Raw genomic sequence first — 22998 nt, forward strand, 5'->3', positions numbered from 1 at the left:
TATGATTCACTAATGTAAATATAACCACAATAGAGAATAACATTTCAGGGGCCAGGTGGTGGCACACCTGGTTAAGTGCTCACATTACAGTGTGCAAGGACCAGTGTTCAAGCCACTGGTCCCCACCTACAAGGGGAAAGCTTCACATATGGTGAAGCAGGGCTGCAGGTGTCTCTGTCTTTTTCTCTCTCTCTTTCCCTATCTCCCACTCTCCTCTCAATTTCTCTGTCTCTATCCAATAATAAATAAATACATAAATATATATTTTAAAATAAGTATTTACTAAAAAAGAAAAAAATTCATTTGGAACATTGTTATTTATTATCTTTATTTTTGCCACCAAGGTTATTTTTAGGGCTTGGTGCCTGTGCTACTAATACACTGCTTCCACGGCCAATTTGGCCCTTTTTGTTTGTTTGGTTTTTGTTTTTTCCTTTCTATTTTATTTGATTGGACAGAGGGAAACAGAAAGAAAGAGATATGGGGAGAAAAAGAAAGACACCTGCAGGCCTCCTTCACCACTCATGAAGTGTGCCCCCTAACAGGTGGGACTGTGGAGTTTGAGCCCAAGTCCTCACACTTGGTAATGTGTGTGTGCAGCCGGCTACTCCCCAGCCTGGACCACTGGAACAGGTTTAGATTCAGAGAAAAGTTATTTATTACAATGACTTTCTGAAGATCTTGTCCTCAGTTTTTCTTGCTACTAATATCTTACACTAGTATGATAAGTTTACCAAAAAGCAACACGCAAAACAGATGCATTATTTTTAAACTACAGCCCAAACTTTATTTGGATATTTTCTAGTTTAGTTATTGCCTACTGACCTATTAAGACTTTGACATGAATACTAGTATTAAATAGTATTATTTAATAGATTATTTAAATAGATTAGTATTATTTAATAGATTATTTAAATAGATTATTCCTCTATATAGAGGAATAATCTAATTCACTTGTTCTTTTTTATTTTATGGCTGTTTCTTTAAATTAGTGATTTACAAGATTATAAGATAATAAGTATATGGTTCTATAACACTCCCTCCACCACAGTTCTGCGCACCCACTGCCCCAAAGATAAACCACCATTTTTATCCCAAAGTCTTAAAGATCAGTTAGCTATTACTATGTTTTTAAAACTTATTTATCTATAAAACGGAAACACTGACAAAACCATAGATTAAGAGGGTACAATTCCCACCACCAGAGCTCCATATCCCATCCCCTCCCCTGATAGCTTTCCTATTCTTTATCCCTCTGGGAGCAGGGACCCAGGGTCAATGTGGGTTGCAGAAGGTGGGAGATCTGGCTTCTGTAATTGCTTCCCTGCTGAACATGGGTGTTGACGGGTCGATCCATTCTCCCAGTCTGCCTCTCTCTTTCCCTAGTGGGGTGGGGCTCTGGGGAAGCAGAGCTCCAGGACACATTGGTGGGGTTGTCTGTCCAGGGAAGTCTGGTTGGCATCATGCTGGCATCTGGAACCTGGTGTCACAGGCAAGACCGAGGCCCTCAGCTATTAATATTTTTAGTTGACAAGTTTATGTGCTTCAGTTCTGTATATGCTCCATATGAGTGAAATCACTGAGTAGTTTTTTTTCACTTCCTTAATTCACTAAACATGCTAACCTCCATTTTGTCCCAGAGATCACAATATCTTTTTTTTAATTGCCAAGTAGTACTTCACTGAGTACATGTCTTACAACATCTTCATCCAGTCATCTATTGATGGACATTTAAGATACTTTCATAATTTGGCTATGAATATGAGGATGTATATATTTTTTGAATTATTTTTGATATTTTTGATAAAAGCTTAAGAGTGGTATTGCCAGGTCCTAAGGTCTTTCTTTCATTATTTAAGGATTCTTCGTACTGTTTTCCATAATAACTGAATCAGATTGTGTTCCTGGCAACAGTGTGCATACTTTTGAGCACTTAAAACTGTTTTTCTAGTCATTAAGTTAACAACAACATGGTGTGCAGGACAAAAACAACTGATAATTCTAAAACCAAACTTTCTCTAGTGAATGAAAGTCATATTGTGGTGCAAGCACTAAGGCTTAATACCATGTCGAAGTTCACCTTTGCTGACTGCGCTCGGTTTGATGCACTGATTAAAGATGTGTTTCCTGGGATTGACTTTAAAGAAGTAGAATATGATGAACTGAGTGCTGCCTTAAGGCAGGTCTTTGAGGAGGCCAATTACGAGATCATACCCAATCAGGTAACTGTCAAGAATGCTTTATAACAGTCTTTTCTGGAGTTCATTCTTTACTAATGGCTCTTATCCTTAACTATTCTTATCTTTCATTTTTCAACTTGTCTTTTACTTTTATTTTAAAGCTCAGTTGCTTAGGGGAACTTTCTAACCTTCAGGTCCAGATTAGATTTCCTTACTGTGTGTTTTTGTTGCTTATGTCATATCCACTTCATATTTATTTGTGCATTTGACTAGCATTGGTTCTTCCCCGCCAGTGGCAGTCTCCATGAAAGGTGAGGGTCAGTGGCTCTTTGCTCATCATTGTACTCCTCCACTTCGTCTACAGCCTGGGACATCACAGAGCTACCATAGAGAAAATTCTTTCCAGTAGAATTTTTATGTTTGCAGTGAATTATTTTTCCTTTTCTTCCCTCCTCCAGGATTATCACTGGGGCTCAGCACCAGCACTACAAATCCACTGCTCCTGGCAGCCTTTTTTTTTTTTTTTTTACCAGAGCACTGCTTAGCTCTGCTCTACTGGTGCTGTGGGGGATTGAACCTGGGACTTTGGAGCCTCACTCATGAGAGTCTCTTTGCAGAACCATTATGCTATCTACTCCTGCCCATGGACATCCCCCCCCATTTTATTGGATTGGACAGAGAGAAATTGAGATGGAGGGGAGATAATGGAAGTGTCCCCCTTGTGGGTGGGGAGCCAGGGGCTTGAACCTGGATCTTTGGGCTTTGTATTATGTGCACTTAACTGAGTGTGCTGCCACCCGGCCCCACCTGTTCTGTTTTGAGACAAGATATAAATGAACAAGTGAATAATATATTTTTAAAATTTATTTTTATTTTTTATATTTGTTTATTTTCCCTTTTGTTGCCCTTGTTGTTTTTCATTGTTGTTGTAGTTATTATTGTTATTGATGTTGTCATTGTTGGATGGGACAGAGAGAAATGGAGAGAGGAAGGGAAGACAGATGGGGGAAGCAAAAGACAGACACCTGCAGACCTGCTTCACTGCCTGTGAAGCGACTCCCCTCAGGTAGGGAGCCGGGGGCTCGAACCGGGATCCTTATGCCAGTCCTGGCACTTTGCGCCACGTGCGCTTAGCCCGCTGCGCTACCGCCCAACTCCCCCAAGTGAGTAATAATATTGAGTATATCTGTTTGAATGAGTGAAAAAAAAAAGGTATGATATTGTTAAATGATTTGAAAAGTATCCTTGTTTCCTTAAAAGGAATACTGGCTTTGAGGCCTGGGTAGCGGCATAGCACCCAGTTTAGCAAGTTGGAGTTCCTGAGTTAAATCCTCAACATTACATATCTGGAATAGTGCTCAGGTCCTCTCCTCAATAAATACATCTTAAAAGAATATCAGATGTTTAAAAGTTATTTCTTTGTTGTCAGCAAGATTATCACTGGGCCTGCACAAGGAGCCCACCTCTCCTGCCCGTCATTTTCTTTATTTCTTTGTGCTGATAGAGACAGAGATCAGCAGGAAGGGGATATAGAGAAAGTGAGAGAGACGCCTGCAATGCTTCTTAGCCCCTGCAGTGACCCTGAGCAGGGTGCTGTGTGCTCACTGCTGGGTGCAACACTGCCCAGCGCAGAGATAATGGATGTAAATGTCACTTCATAGCAACCAGCTCAACTGGTGAGAAGATTTGCAGGCCAGAGGCCCCCAGTTCACATCCCCTATGCCACCCATTTTGAGTGGCTCTGGCTCCTTTCTCTGTCTCTTCTCTATTTATTTAATATTGGATAGAGACAGAGAGAAATTGAGGGGGAGGGATAAAGGGGGAGAGAGAGACACCTGCAGCCCTGCTTCACCACTTGTGAAGCTTTCCCCCTGCAAGTGGGGACCAGGGGCTTGAACCTAGGTACTTGAACACTGTAAAGTATGTGCTTAACCAGGTGCCACCAGCACCTGCTTCCCCTTTCTCTTTTTATATTTTATATAAAATAAATCTTTAGAAAGTAAAGTTTATGGGCTGGAGATACAGGATTATGGTTTATGTTAAAAGACTTCCATGCATGTGGTCCTGACATTCCAGGTTCCATCTCCAGCACCATTGTGACCTAGAGCTGAGCAGTGCTCTGGGTGTGTGTGTGTGTGTGTGTGTGTGTGTGTGTCTTTGTCTCATCTCTTTAAGGTCAACAGAATATTTAAAAACAATCAAAGCAAAATACAACTTAAAAAAAAAGTAAAGGCCATACTGTACAGATTTTTTTTTTTAGTGTTTTTAAAATTAAGGCTTTATCTGTTCTCTAAGAAAGTAGAATGATTTGTGTATCATAAAAACATAAATGTGTATGATTGAACATTAGAAGATGTTTCTTATTTGTGAACATGTTTCTTTTCTACTAGATCAAAAAGGCTTTAGAATTGTATGAGCAGTTATGCCAGAGGATGGGTGTTGTTATCGTTGGTCCAAGTGGTGCTGGAAAATCAACTCTTTGGAGAATGTTAAGGGCAGCACTTTGTAAAATTGGCAAAGTGGTAAAACAGTATACTATGAATCCCAAAGCTATGCCTAGACATCAGTTACTAGGTCATATTGACATGGATACAAGAGAATGGTCTGATGGTGTTTTGACAAATAGCGCTCGCCAAGTTGTACGAGAACCACAAGGTTGGTCCATTGTGTGATTCTTTGTTTTGTTTAATAAGTTTTAAAAGATGACAAAATCTTTCTATAATGCTAGCCTTGCCAATTCTCAACTATAACCACTGCTTTGCAGTAATCTGCATGGACGTTCCACTTTGAGGAGGTGTTACGGCCTGTTATCATTTTCACTTATATTCTATAGTAACTTTTATTGTAACAGAAACTTAGAGTATTCCAGGTGAATTGTAATTTAGAAATTATTAATAATTCTTTACTGAGTAAAGAGGACATCTCTGAGTTGGTGTGTCTCATAATCAGGATGGCAAATATTTCTTTGTGGTTAAAACGGAACACTTTTAGGGTCAGTGAAATAGCTCAGTTGGGTAGTATGTTGCTTTGCTCTGCGCTTGACCCAGGTTTGAGTTCAGACTCCACCACACTGAAGAAGCTTCCTTGCTGTGGCTCTAGGTTTAGTCTCCTGTGTCATGCCGTGTGCGCCAGAGTGCTGCTCCAGCTTTCATCCCTCCGTCCCTGACCCCCTTTCTCTTTTATGAAGTCAGTAAGATTAATTCATAAAAATGTAACTGTAATGAACTTTTTATTGGGATTAATGGTTTACAGTCAGCAGTAAAAACAGTGGTTCATACATGTGTAACATTTCTCAGTTTTCCACATAACACTCTAACCTCCCTAGGTCCTCTGCCATCATATTCCAGGACCTGAAACCCCCTCACCTCAGCCCTTTACTTTGGTCCAATACACTAAAGTAAATGTAATTTTTAAAATAGTACATTTCACTGTTTAAAATTTTGTTCTTGCTTTGTGCATAATGGTTAAGAAAAGTTTTGTTAGAATTTGCAAGAACCTCTCTTCTTACAGTTAGATTATAATAAATAGTTTATTAATGCTTTTTTCTAAGTCATCTGATACATGGGAAGAGTTTTATATTTTTAACAGTTTACTATGAAATCTTTTATTTTTTGCCATCAGGGTTACTGCTGGGACTCAGTGTCTGCATTATTCCATTGTCCCTTGCAACTTGCCTGCCTGCCTGCCTTCCTTCCTTCCTTCCTTCCTTCCTTCCTTCCTTCCTTCCTCTCTCTTTTTTTCCCTTCTTTTCCTACAAGTACGAGAGAGAGAGAAAAGATAAAAAGTGAGAAGGGGGGTCGGGCGGTAGCGCAGTGGGTTAAGCACACATGGCACAAAGCGCAAAGACCGGCAGGAGGATCCCGGTTCAAGTCCCTGGCCCCCCACCTGCAGGAGGGTCGCTTCACAAGCGGTGAAGCAGGTCTGCAGGTGTCTGTCTTTCTCTCCCCCCCTCTCGTCTCTCCTCCTCTCTCGATTTCTCTCTGTCCTATCCAACAACAACAACAGCAACGATAACAACAATAATGATGACAACAAGGGCAACAAAGTGGGGGGGAAAGATGGCCTCGAGGAGCAGTGGTTTCGTAGTGCAGGCACCCAGCCCCAGCAATAACCCTGGAGGCAAAAAGAAAAAAGTGAGAAGGGAGAGAGGCAAAGAGAGAGACTGTAGTATAGTTTCACCACACCGCTGCTTGTGAACTTCCTTTCATGTGGTGCCATGGGGTCAAATCCTTGATCTTGGTAATGTGTGTGTTCTAGTGGGAGAGCCACATCCCAATCCCCTGGAAGAGATTTCAGAAGTCTTTTCGTTTTCAGTGTAGTCAATCATTTTGTACTAAATAAAAATGGGATATTTTCTGTGCTCATGTCCTATAATTTTTTGATTTTATTTTTTCTTGTGAATTATTTCAAAGATGCAAGTATAACTAGAAACTACTCTTGCTTTGGGGTGGGTACAAAGATTTTTGTTTGGAAAGAGTTGTGTGCTTAACTGCTTCACTCTTCCCTTTGAAACCATGTTTTTTTTTTAATCAGAGAAATTTGACTAGTGAACTTTTGATTTCTCATGTAGGCTGCTAAAAATGTGGTTGTCCTGCATTTTCTAAAAGAGATATTACATAGCAAGCATCTGTTTGTTTTTATGATGTTAGAAGACAGGTGAGAACATCTCAGAGTAATGGGAACAGAAATGCCAATGCATAGGCCTGGCAAAGCATGCATTCCTTCTAATGAAACTGCCAGCCTTGTGTGTTCAGAAATAGAATATTAGCACATTGCATGTAACTGAGTCTGTGACCAGTTGAGGTAGAATTGCCTATGGGTTCTCCAGCACATTTGTAGATCTACACAAATATGTTTTTTTTTTTTTACCCAGTTGAATTATTCTTTATATGTAGTTTTAGTAATGTAGCACTGATGGAAACAGGAAGTGACTTCTGAGAATTAGAAGTAGTTATTTTAATTATTGCCATCATATTATTTCCTCATGTTTTACTTGTTTTGAAAACAGATATCAGCTCATGGATAATTTGTGATGGTGATATTGACCCTGAATGGATAGAATCTCTAAATTCTGTTCTGGATGATAACCGCCTACTCACCATGCCCAGTGGAGAAAGGATTCAGTTTGGCCCAAATGTTAACTTTGTATTTGAAACTCATGATTTAAGTTGTGCCTCACCGGCCACAATATCTAGAATGGGAATGATTTTTCTTAGGTAATGTACTGCTTTTGTCTTACAATTACATAAGTGCCACCATTCTATTTTAGTGAGTATTATTCATAAGTACATTGCCAAAGTTGTTATTGTTGTTGTTATTATTATGTTGCTTAAGACAAGTCAGGTTTTAATAGTGGTGTGGAATTTATCATTTTGATACAATATTTTTAATGATCTGTATTAGAATGCACTGGACCCTGAACTCTAATGTGCATTTGAATCGCTCAGGAATTTTGTTAAAATTTTGCTTCAGATATTTAATTAACTTGGGTTCAGTGTTTCTAACAGACAACACACTTAGAGAAGGAAGATTACAACTCTGGTTGACTTATGGGTATGGGATTCTTTAATTTTTAAAATAATAATATTGATGAAATTAATTTTCTTGTGTAGAAAATGTAACGTGTAAATACAGGCAGGCATATATATATCCAGAGGTAAAAAAGGTCCACTGTTGTATACTAGCAGGGAAAGCACATCTGTAGGATAATGTCTACTGGAGTGACTATTTGGAAACGTTATTCCTAAATAATTTCTTAAGTGCTAGTGTTTATCTTTTTTTAAATTTCTTAATTGGGGTGTTAATGGCTTACAGTCAACAATAAAATACAATAGTTTGTACATGCATAACATTTCCCAGGTTTCCACATAAGAATTCAACCCCCACTAGGTCCTCCTCTGCCATCATGTTCCAGCACCTGCACCCTTCACCCCACCCCAGAGTCTTTTTACTTTGGTGCAACACATCAACTCCTGTCTAAGTTCTGCTTATTGTTTTCCCTCCAGTTCTTATTTTTCAACTTCTGTCTATGAGTGAAATCATCCCATATGTTTATCTGTTTTAATGATGAAATGTTAATCTATTTTAGTGATGAAGAGACGGATCTTAATTCTCTGATAAAATCTTGGTTGAGGAATCAGCCTCCAAAATACAGGACTAATCTTGAAAATTGGATTGGAAGCTATTTTGAAAAGGCTTTACAGTGGGTTTTAAAGCAGGTAAGTTTACCATAATATTTCATAAGTGAGCATTTAGGCACGAGGTGCAGTACTTGAGAGTGATGCTACATATTTCTCCCCTTGAGTAAACTGTTGGAACATGGATTGCACTGAGAGGTAGATGTCTCTGACTTGCTTTATATCTTGGTATAACTTTTATTCTTGAAACACTTTGACTCTACCAGCAATGCCTTATTAGAATGCTTTTCTAATTTTCACTGTCAAAAACAATCTGTGTCACTTTTTTTCTTTCTCCTTATTATTATTATTTTAAAGATAGAAACAGGCAGCAAAGCAGAGAAAGAGAGTGAAAGAGACCATAGCTTTGAAACTGCAGTGGGGGCCGGGTTAGAACCAGAATGCTACCCAAGTGAGCTTTTTAACCAACCCATGATGTCGTATTTTACTGTATTAATTATATCTACTTGCATACTATTTATTTGATAGTACATAGAGAAATTGAGAGTGGAGGGGGGATAGAGAAGGGAGAGAGAGAGAGCTACTTGCCAGACTTGCTTCACTCGTGAAGCTTCCCCCTTGCGAGTGGAAGCTTGAACCCAGGACTTGGAACATTGGTAATGTGTGTGCTTAACTAGGTGCACCAGTGCCCAGCCCCTTTGCATGATAGATGAAACACATGCTTAGTTGATATCAGAGCAGATAATGGATGGTAAGGTGTCTGCAATATTATTGCAAACATTTTTTTTTCAGCATATTGTTTTTAGATATTTAATAAATGTCTTGTTCAATACATATCAGACTTTGAAAGGTAAATATTAAGAGAACAGTTACTTTCCTTGCAAAGTATTTGTCCAATGGAGGAAAACAATAGGGAAAAAGAAAATCACAATACAACAGAATGAATGGAATATTGCTATCTTCTAGAACAATTCATTAGCTCACACTTGATTTTTAACTTGAAACAGGATTGGAAGATTAGCATGCAAACAAGATAATTGAGGCCTTTCAGATATTCTACATGAGGTTTTCCAATTTTTTCCCTTTCTTCCAGCCTCCCTGCCTTGCTGTCTTCCTAGATTTATTTTTTATTGGGAAGGGAAGCCAGGGTGTTTCTCTGGTATATACAATACCAGGATTTAAATTCAAGATCTTGTGCCTAAGTTGTCCAGTGCCTTATCTGCTATGCTACCTCCCAGGCCACAGTTTACTTGTTTAACTATATTTAAAATGTTAGTTATAGTAGAGGACATACATAGAAATGGAATTTTGAAAGTATGAAATAATCTGACCTTGATTCTAGATGTCAGTACTTGGGATTGATCAAAATGTACAGATAAATGGAGATCTTTAGTTTCCTTAATCTTTATATTTTATGATTTTGTAAGGATGAGAGATGTAAATTAGAATTTGTGAGAAAATGGAGCAAATCAGGCTGGGCTGTGTCCTCCTAGTTCTTCTGCCATCAGGGCACAGTAACTTTCAACTGTGTAACTACCAGAGCCTCGAGGGCCAGGACCACATCTCTTTTACTTCTGTTGTAGCCCCAAAACTTAGCATGAGAGTAACAGAATGGTGAAGGAATGAAAGCATGTGTGCTTAATTAAATGCCTGATGTCTACGTTGTAGCATTTTTTTCAGAAGATAAATTGGCTTTGATTTTCAATAAAGCATAAAGAGCTCAACAGTCTTCTCTAGTGCAAGTACCTGTAACACTAGGGAGAATATATTGATATATAAGTGTTCTGATTGTAAATGTGATGACAGGCTAAGATTATTAAACTGTAGAGTAGGTACCAAAGATTCAATGAGAAAATAAACAAAATAAACAAAAAATAAAATAAGCATGATTTGAGATCATGCCCTGGTTTTTGTTGGAATGTGTGTATTGAAAGGTTCTTTACTTAGTTTGTATAGTTTTTGAGGGATAATCCTAGTGAATGCTTTTGATTTTATTTCTAATAAAGCATATTTTAAATTAATTTGGTAAGTCAGACAACTCAGGAGAAAATAGGTGAATTCCATGTCATCTGTCTTTTCTTCAAAGCCTAGAACTCTTGCATGGCCTAAGCCCTGACCTTGTATCCATCTCCTCCCTTTACCCATTCTTCCTTTTATTTCAACATCTTTCTAAACATATGTCTTCTGCAAATGGATTATTTTGCAGTTACATAAAAATAATTTAATAACCACGAAAACATGTTGAGTGTGATAGGTCAGAAAGAGAATAATGAACACCAAATAATCTCACTTATTAGCGGAACTTAATAGATCCTTTTATTTTTTTTAAGATTTGTAAAAATATTTATTTACTCATTTCCTTTTTGTTGCCCTTGTTTTTATTGTTGTAGTTATTATTGTTGTTGTCATTGTTGGATAGGACAAAGAGAAATGGAGAGAGGAGGGCAAGATGGGGAGAGAAAGACAGACACCTGCAGACCTGCTTCACCGCTTGTGAAGTGACTTCCCTACAGGTGGGGAGCTGGGGGCTCAAACCGCGATCCTTACGCCGGTCCTTGCGCTTTGTGCTACGCGCATTTAACCCACTGTACTACCGCCCAACTCCCCTTTAATTTTTTTTTTATATTTTCCCTTTTGTTGCTCTCGTTGCAGTTATTGTTATTGATGTTGTCGTTGTTGGATAGGACAGAGAGAAATGGAGAGAGGAGGGGAAGACAGAGGGGGAGAGAAAGACAGACACCTGCAGACCTGCTTCACCGCCTGTGAAGTGACTCCCCTGCAGGTGGGGAGCCGGGGGCTCTAACCAGGATCCTTATGCCGGTCCTTGACTTTGTGCCACCTGAGTTTAACCCACTGTGCTACAGCCTGACTCCCCCCAGTAGATCCTTTTTACAACAGGAAGAAGAGGAAAAAATTTGGGGGCCAGTACATAGTGAAATTGTCATTGAATGCACTGCCAAGCATTAACCCCCTCAAAAAAAAAAAGGAAATATACAATAAATAAGCCAAATAACTTTAAAAAAAGTATACTCCTTACCTTACACATACAAGTATACATATAATGGCCTCTGTCTACCTCTGATTTCAACTGTTTTTCCCTTGCTTACTCAGATATGCTTCCTTTAATTCATTAGCTACTCCAATATAGTACTTTTGCTTGCATACTGTTTTTTGCATATTTGGTTAGGTCTGATCATTCAGATTATTAGCTTAAATGCCAACTTTGAAAGAAAGGTATATTTATTCATTTTTTAAAATTTTCTATTCATTTGTTTATATGAGAGAGCAACTAGGGAAATGCTTAGGTCTGGATATTGGTGGTGCCAGGGAGTGAATTTGGGATTTAGAATTTCAGCCTGCTGTACTTTCTCCCTGACCCCATTTTTTTTTTTTAATCTTCAGTCTTAGTTCTCTCCCTACTGCTTTGTACTTCTGACCACAGCTTGTTAACCATCCCTTGTACTAGACTTGAGTTTTATGAAAGCAAGTTCTCTGTTAGGCTCACTTGAGAGGAAAAATGTCTAATGCAGTTGGGGAAATAGATCAACTGATAGAGCAGGGTACATGCAAGCCTGAGATTTCTGGGTTGCTCTCCAATACAACATCTCTTAGAGCAATGCTCTGGCTTTGTCTCCCTCTTTCTATCACAGTAAATAAGATAATGAATAAGATAAATCAGGGCCGAGTGGTGGTGCACCTGGTTGAGTGCACCTTACAGTGTACAAGGACCTAAGTTCGAGTCCCCAGTCCCCACCTGCCAGGGAAAAGCTTTGCAAATGGTAAAGCCGTGCTGCAAGTGTCTCTTTGTCTCTCTTTTATCCCCCCCCACCCTCTCTATTCTGGCAATTTCTATCAAATAAATAGATAAAGATACAACTAACATAAATAAAAAATTACCTGATGTGCATAAGATATCTGGTTTTCGGGAGTTGGGCGATAGCGCAGTGGATTAAGAGCACGTGGTGCAAAGCGAAAGGGCCGGCGTAAGAATCCCAGTTAGAGCCCTTGGCTCCCCACCTGCAGGGGAGTCGCTTCACAAGCAGTGAAGCAGGTCTGCAGGTGTCTGTCTTTCTCTCCCCTTCTCTGACTTCCCCATCTCTCTTCATTTCTCTCTGTCCTAGCCAACAATGATGACATCAAGAACAACAATAATAACTACAATAAAACAAGGGCAACAGAAAGGAAAATAAATATTTTTAAAAAGATATCTGGATTTCAATAAATACTTAAAAATGAAAAATTTTCTCTTAACTTCTCAGTAGTCAGGTAGTAGTCTCAAGACTAGCAGATGAAAATAAATGATAACCACCATCGTCAGAGTTTCATTTAAAGAACCTGCTTAGAAAATTGCAAGTAGTTTACTTATTTAAATTACTTGTTAGCTTCACTTATCCAGTTCCATCAATCTTAACCTTACCACTAGCTTCAGTTAAAAAAAATGTATTTATTTATTTACTGGATAGAGACAGAGAAATCCAGAGAAGACTGGTACATAGAGAGGGGGAGAAACAGAAAGACACTTGCAGCCCTGCTTCACTGTTTTTCCCCTGCAGGTGGGGTCTGGGGGCTTGAACCCAGGTCTTACATTGTCACATGTGCACTCAACCAGGTATGCAACTGCCCAGCCATCATCACTTTCCTTTTTATATAATGCTGATTTTAGAAGAAAACTATGTACTCATTTGAGAAATCAAGTACTTATAGCTAGGAATGAAAAAAATCTTGGTAGTATCATTGCCATTTTATTTTCACAGTTTATATATAAAGTCTAAGCTCTCTAACTTTAATAGATTAATTAAATAGGAGTTTCAGGAAGGTGTGTGAATATCAAACTGCCTGCTTCTAAATTTACTGGCTACTATTGAGCTTTTGTCTATGTCATGGATTGTAATCAACAGAATGACTATGTAGTAGAAACCAGTTTGGTTGGAACTGTGATGAATGGTCTTTCACATCTACATGGATGCCAAGAGTATGACCAATTTGTCATTAATCTCATAAGAGGACTTGGTGGAAATTTGAATATGAAGTCACGCCTGGAATTCACCAAAGAGGTATTGCACATTTGAAACCTAATATTTGGTCTACATTTTTCTTTGTCATTGACTCTTTTCTAAATTTACTTTTTTTTTTTCCTCTTTTGTTGCCCTTGTTTTATTGTTGTTGTAGTTCCATTGTTGTTGTTACTGATTACATCATTGTTGGGTAGGACAGAGAGAAATTGAGAGAGGAGGGAAGATGGGGAGAGAAAAATAGACAATTCACCGCCTGTGAAGCAACTCCCCTGCAGGTGGAGAACTGGGGCTTGAATTGGGATCCTTAGGTAGGTCCTTGCGCTTCGCACCACATGCGCTTAACCCACTGTGCTATTGCCCGGCTCCTGTCATTGACTCTTAACTGTTGAAATACAGTGATTTATAACTATGATGTACAGAACTTACAAAATTTGAAATTAAGCATTCAGTGGAATAATGATGTATTTGTATAGGCACATATTCATATGCTTATTTTGTACTAGCTTATGAAACTATTATTACAATTTTGTAGAATTATTTAATTGATTTTTTCCTTGCCTGCCCCTTCTCCTTTTTTGATAGATATAGAAATTGACAGGGAAGGTGGAGAGTAAAATAGATAGATAGATGGGTACTGGGGACTTGAACCCAGGTATGAAATAATTTTAATAGACTACAATTTGGACCACATCTCTTTTAGATATTTTTGGACCCGCTTAACCATATGAATCAACATCATTATATTAGTTGCTTTCATTATGTAGTAATAGGTTATTTTACTTAGTTTTAACTACTAGTATTACTAGGATGCTAAAAATTATAGATTCTTTTTTATTAAATATATCCTTTTATTCATTTATATTTGATAGGACAGAGAGAAATTGAGAGGGAAGTAGAACAGAGAATGAGAGACAGAGAGACCTGAAGCCCTGCATCATTGCTTGTGAAGCTTCCCCTGCAGGTGGAGTTGAACCTGGATTCTTGTGCATGTAAAGTGTGCCTTTAGTTGGCTGCACCACTGCCAAACCTGATTCATTCATTCTTTTTTTTCTTTCTTCCTCTCTCTCTCCCTCTCCTTTCTTTCTTCCGTCCGTCCGTCCTTCCTTCCTTCCTTCCTTCCTTCCACTCTCTCCCTTTCTCTCCCCCCTCTCTTTCTTTCTTTCTTAATGTCTTTCTTTCTCTCTTTCTCTCTCTCTCCCTCCCTTCTTTCTTTCTTTCTTTCTTTCTTTCTTTCTTTCTTTCTTTCTTTCTTTCTTTCTTTCTTTCTTTCTTTCTTTCCTACCAGGGTTATTGTTGGGGCTGGGTGCTGGCAATATGAATCCACTGCTCCAAGAGGCCATTTTATTTTATTATTATTCTTTTCTTTTTTTTTTTATTAGGACAGAGAAATTGAGAGGGAAGGGGAGCTGGAGAGGAAGAGAGTAAGACAGGCACCTGCAGACCTGCTTCAGTGCTTGTGAAGCTTCCTCCTGCAGGTGGGGAGCAAGGACTCAAACACTTGGGTGTGGTAACTTTCTACTCAACTGGGTGTGTCTCTGCCTGACCCCTAGTATTCTCTTTAATAAATATAAAATGTATATTGCTCCCTGGTTGCAAAAAGCCAAATTTCTACATATTTAGCAAACTTTCCTTTTTTCTACCTCTGCTGAAATTAGTTTCAACATGTTTCTGCATTTAAGCTTTTTCTTTGCAATCATCACTGGGATGGATTTTGTCCACGAGTCTGTTTCTCCTTCCTTGCCTGTTGCCTTACCCATTACCAGATGTCCATTGTTAGCCATTATGCCATATATCCTTGCTGTCTTTAATACTCTCTGGGCAAAGTTCTGAAGAAGATGTTGAAGAGTAATATCAAGGACAGACAGGAGGCTGAGAGCAGGGCAGAGAGACTCAAAATGGCCAGCCAGCTATGACGGAGGTGAAAGGATCTGAAACTCCTGCACTGGGAAATACATAGTATTCTTGAGAACACAGTGAAGATTGAGTTTGTGCAAACCAGATAACCTCTGCTTATTTGCACAAATGATTACTTACAGAATAATACTAGAGATAAAATGTTGCGTGAAAGATTATTTAGACTGGGAGTATGGATTGATTTGTCAGTGCTCATGTTCAGCAGGGAAGCAATTACAGAAGCCAGACGTTCCACCTTCTGCATCCCACAATGACCTTGGGTTCATACTCCCAGAGAGATAGAGAATGGGAAAGCTATCGAAGGGGGGGTGGGGTGGGATAAGGAGTTCTGGTGGTGGGAATTGTGTGGAATTGTATCCCTCTTATCCTATGGTCTTGTCAGTGTTTCCATGTTATAAATAAAAATTAAAAACCAAAAGAATAATAGGGCTGTGAAATAGTTTACTTGGATAGTACATTATTTTGCCAAGTTTGAGCCCAGCTACAACCAAATTGAAGGACATTTTGGTGCTGTGGTGTCTCTGTCTAGTATTTTTTAAAGTAAGTTTAATGTATGTGTGTGTTTTCCTTTAAGTTGATTTGCTTTGAAATTATGTACTTTGCAGAGTATAATTTTAATATATACTTGGAGTATATTGAAAACCTATCACCTTTTCTTCTTAAGGTGTTTAATTGGACACGAGAATCTCCTCCAAACTCTCACAAGCCGCTGGATACCTATTATGACTCTGATAGAGGGCGACTAGAAGCGTATGTGCTGAAGAAGCCGGAGAACTTGGCTGCTGATGATTTCAGCAACAGTCATACCCTCCCAGTGATCCAGACTCCTGACATGCAGCGAGGTCTAGATTATGTCAAACCTTGGCTAAGTTCTAATACTAAACAGCCATTTATTCTTGTAGGACCAGAAGGATGTGGCAAAGGGTAAGAGCCAAAAAAATATTGAGGCCCATGTTGCAGATATGTTCCCTTCTCTTTTAAAATGCAAATGGCTTTTATGTTTCTTTTGGTTATAGGAGTATATTTTCATTTTTTAAAAAAATTCTTTATTGGGGAATTAATGTTTTACATTCAACAGAAAATACAATGGTTTGTACATGCATAACATTTCTCAGTTTTCCATATAACAATACAACCCCCGCTAGGTCCTCTGTCATCCTTCTTGGACCTGTATTTGCCACCCCCACCCCCCCAGAGTCTTTTACTTTGGTGCAATATGCCAATTCCAAGTATTTATATTTTCATGGAAGATTTTTCATTGTCACTGCTTATACAAATAGCATGACTATATTGTCCTATTTTCTGTCATACTGTGTGTATTCTAATGAAAATAGGACAGTCTGAGAACATACTCTTAAAAGAACCTGTGCGTATGATTAAAATAAAAAAGAATACCTTAATTATATGCTAAACCTTAATTATAACTGTTTGCATCAGTTATAAAAATGAATCTTGAAGTTAGCTATATATTTAGAAATAACTTTTGGTCCAGTGAAATGTGGTCTATTTTTAGTGTTCACTGAGCATAGTTTGTGGAAACAAAGGAAACATGGATTATTATTCGCACATTTCTAGTAACAACTAAATAATTTCATAAAAGCATAACAATCAAAATCTTTAGTGACACAATAATAGTACTTTGGACTTGAAAAAACAGGGTCCTGAGTTTGATGCCTGGCACATGTACAAAACTGCTACTGTAGCCTCTTTCCCTTTTCCTATTTTGCTCTGTATCTGATGGAATTAGTAAAAATTTTTATTTTATTTTTATTATTATTTTTGCCTCCAGGGTTATTGCTGGAGCTTAGTGCCTGCACTACGAATCCACTGCTTCTGGAGACCATGTTTTCCCTTTTGCTGCCCTTGTTTATCGTTGTTGTTGTTGTCATTATTATTATTGTTACTGCTGTCATTGTTGCTGGATAGGACAGAGAGAAAATGGAGAGAGGAGGGGAAGACAGAGAGGGAGAAAGTTAGACACCTGCAGACCTGCTTCACTACTTGTGAAGTGACCCCCCTGCAGGTGGGGAGCCGGGGGACTTGAACCAGGATCCCTATGCCAGTCCTCGCACTTTGCGACATGTGCACTACTACCTGGCCCCTAAATTTTTATTTTTATTGAGGGGATTAATGCTTTACAGTGTAGACTTCATCATTCCATACTGTATATATAACTCAATTTTTTAGCAACTTGTTTGTTCTTGGATATTTGGGTTGCTTTCAGGTTCTGGCGATGACAAATTATGCTTCTATGAACATAGGTATATAAGTCTCTTGTGTTAGGTGTTTCTGTTTCCTTTGGGTAAATCCCCAGGAGTAGAGTTGCTGGGTCATAGGGTAGATCCATTCCTAGTGTCCTGATAAGTCTCTAAATTGTTTTCTATAATGGTTGGGCCATTTTGTATTCCCACCAGCAGTGCAGAAGTGTCTCTTTTTCTTCACATCCTCTCTAAAACATTAATCATTTCTGTTCTCTCTGATATATGACACTGTCACAGGTGTAAAGTGGTATCTCACTGTTGTCTCTCTTTGCATTTCTCTGATGATCAGTAACTTTGAGCACCTTTTCTCATAATTGTTGTCCCTCTGGAACTCTTCCTCAGTGCAATTTCTGTCCATGCCCTGGCCCCATTTTTTTTTTTTTTTCCCCTCCAGGGTTATTGCTGGGCTTGGTGCCTGCACCATGAATCCACTGCTCCTGGAGGCCATTTTCCCCCTTTTTGTTGCCCTAGTTGTTGCAGCCTCGTTGCGGTTATTATTGCCATTGTTGACGTTGCTTTGTTGTTGGATAGGACAGAGAGAAATGGAGAGAGGAGGGGAAGACAGAGAGAGAGGGGAGAGAAAGATAGACACCTGCAGACCTGCTTCACCGCCCGTGAAGCGACTCCCCTGCAGGTGGGGAGCCGGGGGCTCAAACCGGGATCCTTACGCCGGTCCCTGTGCATTGCGCCACGTGCGCTTAACCCACTGCGCCACCGCCCGACTCCCGGCCCCATTTTTTTTTAAACTGAGCTCTAATAAAATAAGTCTTAATAAAATCTTAATACTTGAACTATTTCCTGTTATTCCTATTAAATATGACTTTTTGCTTAAAGGACTTTAAGAATGTCTTAAAATAAGAATTTTCTAATCTAAAAATTAGATTATTACTTCATTCTTACAGAAACCTTATCTTTACCAATTTACAAGCAGAAATACCTTTAAAATAGAAATTTTATTTTAAATGTGACAATAGTTTGCCAATTGTATTTCAGTCACATGTCATGCATCTTTTATAGGATGCTGCTGAGATATGCTTTCTCCCAACTCCGGTCTACTCAGATCGCTACAGTTCACTGTAGCGCACAGACAACCTCCCGGCATCTCCTGCAGAAGCTGAGTCAGACTTGCATGGTGATCAGCACTAACACAGGTCGGGTATACAGACCGAAAGATTGCGAAAGACTTGTTTTATACTTAAAGGATATCAACCTACCCAAGCTGGATAAATGGGGCACCAGTACTTTGGTGGCTTTCCTCCAGCAGGTGAGTCTTATCAATCAAAATGTTTTAATATCATTAGAAACAATTTAATTTCAATATCTTTTCGTATCGATAAAAAAAAAATGCTTTCCTTCTTTTTTTTTTTCCTTAACATATGTCATGGAAATTAAATTTAAAAAATTCAGTCTCAAGACTGTTTTCTTTGACATTTCTCTGATATTCCTTTAGTAGTTAGTATTTCACTAAGGCGATGCATCTTAGGAGTGAAAACAATATTTGCACCTGCTGCCTTAATGTTGTTAATTCCTCTAGTAGGTGGAAAGCATAAACTGAGAATAGTGCAGGATTTGAGAGGCTTTTGCTTCATTGTTTTGGTATGATTTGCCCTCTTCCCTCCTTCTTTCCCTTGTTAATGCAGCACATAAGCCTAGTGCATACATCATACTGCCACTGAGTGGTGTCTGAGGGTAAATTTTATTTATTTAGAGAGACGGAGAGAGGGGATAGACACTGCAGTAATGCTTCACCATCCATGGGGCTTTTGTGTGTTACTGAGGCCCCAGCCCAAGGTCTCAATGGTGGTAAGGTTCACCTGCTACCTGGGGCGAACTGAACTTCTGACCTTAGCACTCCTTTTGCTGACAGCAGTTAGACTTCCTCTGTCACACTCTTGTTCGGCTGCTTTAGCAACTTGGCATTTCTCTGCCTGTGTGAGCCCATAGTTTCCAAGTCATTCTGGAAGGTTTGATTCCTTTTTGTGATCCATATGTTGTTAGAGACCCTACATTCTAAATTAGAGCTTTACTTGTTAATAAAAGTTCATATTTTGCTGTAGCTACAAAAATTAAATATTTATATAGTAAAACAAAAATATTTTTCTTATTTTCTTTTCTACTTCTGATCATTTTTCTCCCTAATTACTAGTGAGTTTATACTTTGATTTGGATTCTAGTATTAGGGACAAAAGCATTATTAAAATGAATATAGCTCAGATAATACTACCTGGCCATTGACTCTTTAATAATGTGGTTTTCAGTACTTAGGAAATTAAAATATATTTCAGTATTAGATTCTAAAATTTGGTAAAGCATGGTGTTTGCATTTGGATGCAACTGAATTGTATAAAATATGATTAGAAAATCTAAAGCACAAAATGTTTAAAATGCTTTTTTTCCCTTTCAAATAGGTATTGACATATCAAGGATTTTATGATGAAAATTTGGAATGGGTTGGTTTAGAAAATATTCAAATTGTGGCTTCTATGTCAGCTGGAGGAAGACTGGGAAGACACAAGCTTACTACCAGATTTACATCTATTGTTCGTGTTTGTGCTGTAGAGTATGTATTTTTCAATTTGAAATATTTTTATTATTTTGGATAGAGAGGGGTAGGGAGGGGAAGACAGAGATGTAGCACTGTTTTACTGTTTCTGAAGCTTCCTCCCTGCAGGTGGGCCCAGGGGCTTGCACCCCAGGCCTTGAACACTAATGTGTGCATACAACTGGGCGTACCACTGGTTGGCCCCTGAGAGGTCGTTTTATTTTGAGTCATTGCATAGACAACACAAAGACATAATGTGCCTTTTTAAAAATAGCAATTTATTGTTCTTATTTCAAACTAGAGTTTACAGGTGTTCTTCATTTACTTGTAAAAAAAACATAAATCTGAAAACATTGAATAGATGTTATATTTAGAATAAAAACACACTTCAAAAATGAAAAACAAGAAAGATTTATTTATTGCAGCCTGGAAAGTGGCATAGTAGATAAAGCATTGGCTCCTCAAGCATGAGGTCCCAGGGTCAGTCTCAGCATCAGATGTGTCAGAGTGGTGGTCTGGTATTTTTCTTGCTCCTTTTCTTTCTCTCTCTCACCCTCATAGATAAATACATCTTTCTTTTAAATAAAGAAAAAAAACTACAAAAATACTCATTTATATATGTATAGTAAATGCTTTATTTATTTTAATGTGAGAGATAGAGACCAGATCACTGAAACGGCTCTGACTCATGGTGGTGCTGGAGACCAGATCTGGAACCCTGGAGCTCCAGGCATGAGAGTCTTGTGCACACTCATTGTGCTTGTCTCCCCGCCTTAACAGATACCTTTGACTGTGTAAGTTGTGGGGGTTTTATTTTTCCTCCTTCAGAGCCAGAATCTCATGCATGTGTGATTTCACTGCCCCTTCCAGGCTATTTGCTCATTTTGTATATGTGTTTTGTTAAAAGTTTCTTCAAAATGGAGAGTACAAAAAAAAGTCAAATGTAGTAAGATCACTATTTTTAGCCCTCCACAGTATATTTTTTAAATATATTTATTTCTTGGCTAGAGAAGGAGAGACACTTGTAGCACTGCTTGACCACTTGCAAAGCTTCCCACCTGCAGGTGGAGCTGGGACTTGAACCTGTATCCTTGTGCATTGTAGCGTGTGTTCAACTGGATGTGCTACAATCTGGCCCCACTTATTTAGTATTTAGTAATCGTAGCCTCTTGTATAGGACATATATATCTATACACACACACACACATCAATTTGATTTCACCTCTTTTTTAAAATGCTAATGTCAAAAGCTAAATTGGTAGATTATAGATTTAGAATGTTTAATAGGTTTGGAAAGCCAAGAACAATATCAATTTTTGTAAGAAAATTCAAATCTTAACAAAGTGTAGAGTTAAGTATTTTAGTGTCTCAGGTATTACCCTAGTAATTCACACATCACCACAGCTTATACAGTCTTGACAGGGACTATTGAACTTAATGGTTATGATATTGTTTCTCCTATTATCTTAGTCATGCAAAATCTTACAATTTATGTATTCTTGCTGTTTGCACTCAGTCTGTTAACATTCTTCTAGAAGTGTTACAGTCTCCAGTTGATCTGTATAGAAATAAATTTTTATCTTGGAAAGACAGGTTGGTTTTTATTTGTTGTACTAGTTCTTCTGTAATTCTGAAATGAATTTCTGCTCTATGTTTTATGCTATACTAAATTGAAAATAACTTTTTTTAAAGAATCAATTTTTTAAAAATATGTATTTATTCCCTTTTGTTGCCCTTTTTTTAAAATTGTTGTATTTATTGTTATTGATGTTGTCGTTGGAAAGAACAGAGAGAAATGGAGAGGAGGGGAAGACGGGGAGAGAAAGATAAGACACCTGCAGACCTGCTTCACCACCTGTGAAGCGACTCCCCTGCAGGTGGGGAGCTGGGGGCTCGAACTGGGATCTTTACTCCGGCCCTTGTGCTTTGCACCACCTGCGTTTAACCTGCTGCGCTACCACCCGATTCCCAATGAATCAATTTTTAAAAACCTTATTTTATTTGATAGAGCAGAGAGAAATTGAGAGAGGTGGGAGATAGAGAGGAAAGAGAGACAGACATCTGCAGCACTGTTTCACCACTCATGAAGCTTTCCCCCTACAGGTGGGGACCAGGAGCTTGAACCTGGGTCCTTGTGAATGTTAATACATGCACTTAGCTAGGTGTACCTCCACCTAGCCCCCTCAAATTAACTTTTCTTATGGAAATTTATGTGAATATCACTGTGTGTTTTCAAGCAATTACATTCTTATATGATTACATTGTCTCCTCTAATATACCCATCCTCCCCAGTATGTGACAGCATATGATAATCTAATTTCTTTGGAGCACTAAAGGGTCACTGGGTCTGGTGTTAGTCCCTGGCTAAGCCTTGTTGTGGTATATAGTGGAGTCTGAAAGGCTTTCTAACTTCACATTAAAGTAAGGTAGAATATAGATTTAACTCACTTCTGTGCTCTTTTTAGTTATCCAGAAAGAGAGCAATTACAGACAATTTATGGAGCATATTTGGAGCCAGTGCTACACAAAAATCTGAAGAATCATCCAATTTGGGGTTCTTCATCAAAAATTTATCTTTTAGCAGGATCCATGGTCCAGGTATATGAACAGGTATGTGTGTATACATATGCATGTGAAATTTTCTAAGAGTGTTCGTGTGTGTCATCATCACTCCCAAAGGACTTTCTTTTTTCCCTTTAATTATCTTTACTGGGTAGAGGGAATGGGGTGATAGAGAGATACCTGCAACACTGCTTCACCGCTTGCTATGCTTTCCTCCTGCAGTGGGGATTGGGGGCTCGAATCCCAGTCCTTATGCATTGTAATATGTGCGCTCAACCAGGTGCACTACCACCTGGCCCCTCAGAGGACTTTGTTTCATCCTGACTAGTGTTGCTGCTTGGGCTCTATTCTGTTGTTTATTGGATTTCTTTTTCTGAGAGGGCAGCT

General features: G+C 38.6%; 1 protein-coding gene across 4 annotated transcripts in view; it reads left to right on the top strand.

The window, feature by feature from the left end:
- The window catches only part of DYNC2H1 (dynein cytoplasmic 2 heavy chain 1), a 197217-nt gene that overhangs the window by 64382 nt on the left and 109837 nt on the right, over positions 1-22998 (top strand). For all 4 annotated transcript variants that reach the window (XM_060179749.1, XM_060179751.1, XM_060179750.1 and 1 more), the window contains exons 37-45: positions 2023-2222; positions 4571-4835; positions 7189-7396; positions 8269-8398; positions 13216-13371; positions 15911-16170; positions 18525-18771; positions 19916-20067; positions 22515-22659. In XM_060179749.1, the coding sequence (XP_060035732.1) occupies positions 2023-2222; positions 4571-4835; positions 7189-7396; positions 8269-8398; positions 13216-13371; positions 15911-16170; positions 18525-18771; positions 19916-20067; positions 22515-22659 (1763 nt within the window). The remainder of the gene's footprint in view (positions 1-2022; positions 2223-4570; positions 4836-7188; positions 7397-8268; positions 8399-13215; positions 13372-15910; positions 16171-18524; positions 18772-19915; positions 20068-22514; positions 22660-22998) is intronic.

This window comes from Erinaceus europaeus, chromosome 20 (assembly GCF_950295315.1).
Source record: "Erinaceus europaeus chromosome 20, mEriEur2.1, whole genome shotgun sequence".
In the NCBI taxonomy this organism is placed as follows: domain Eukaryota; kingdom Metazoa; phylum Chordata; class Mammalia; order Eulipotyphla; family Erinaceidae; genus Erinaceus; species Erinaceus europaeus.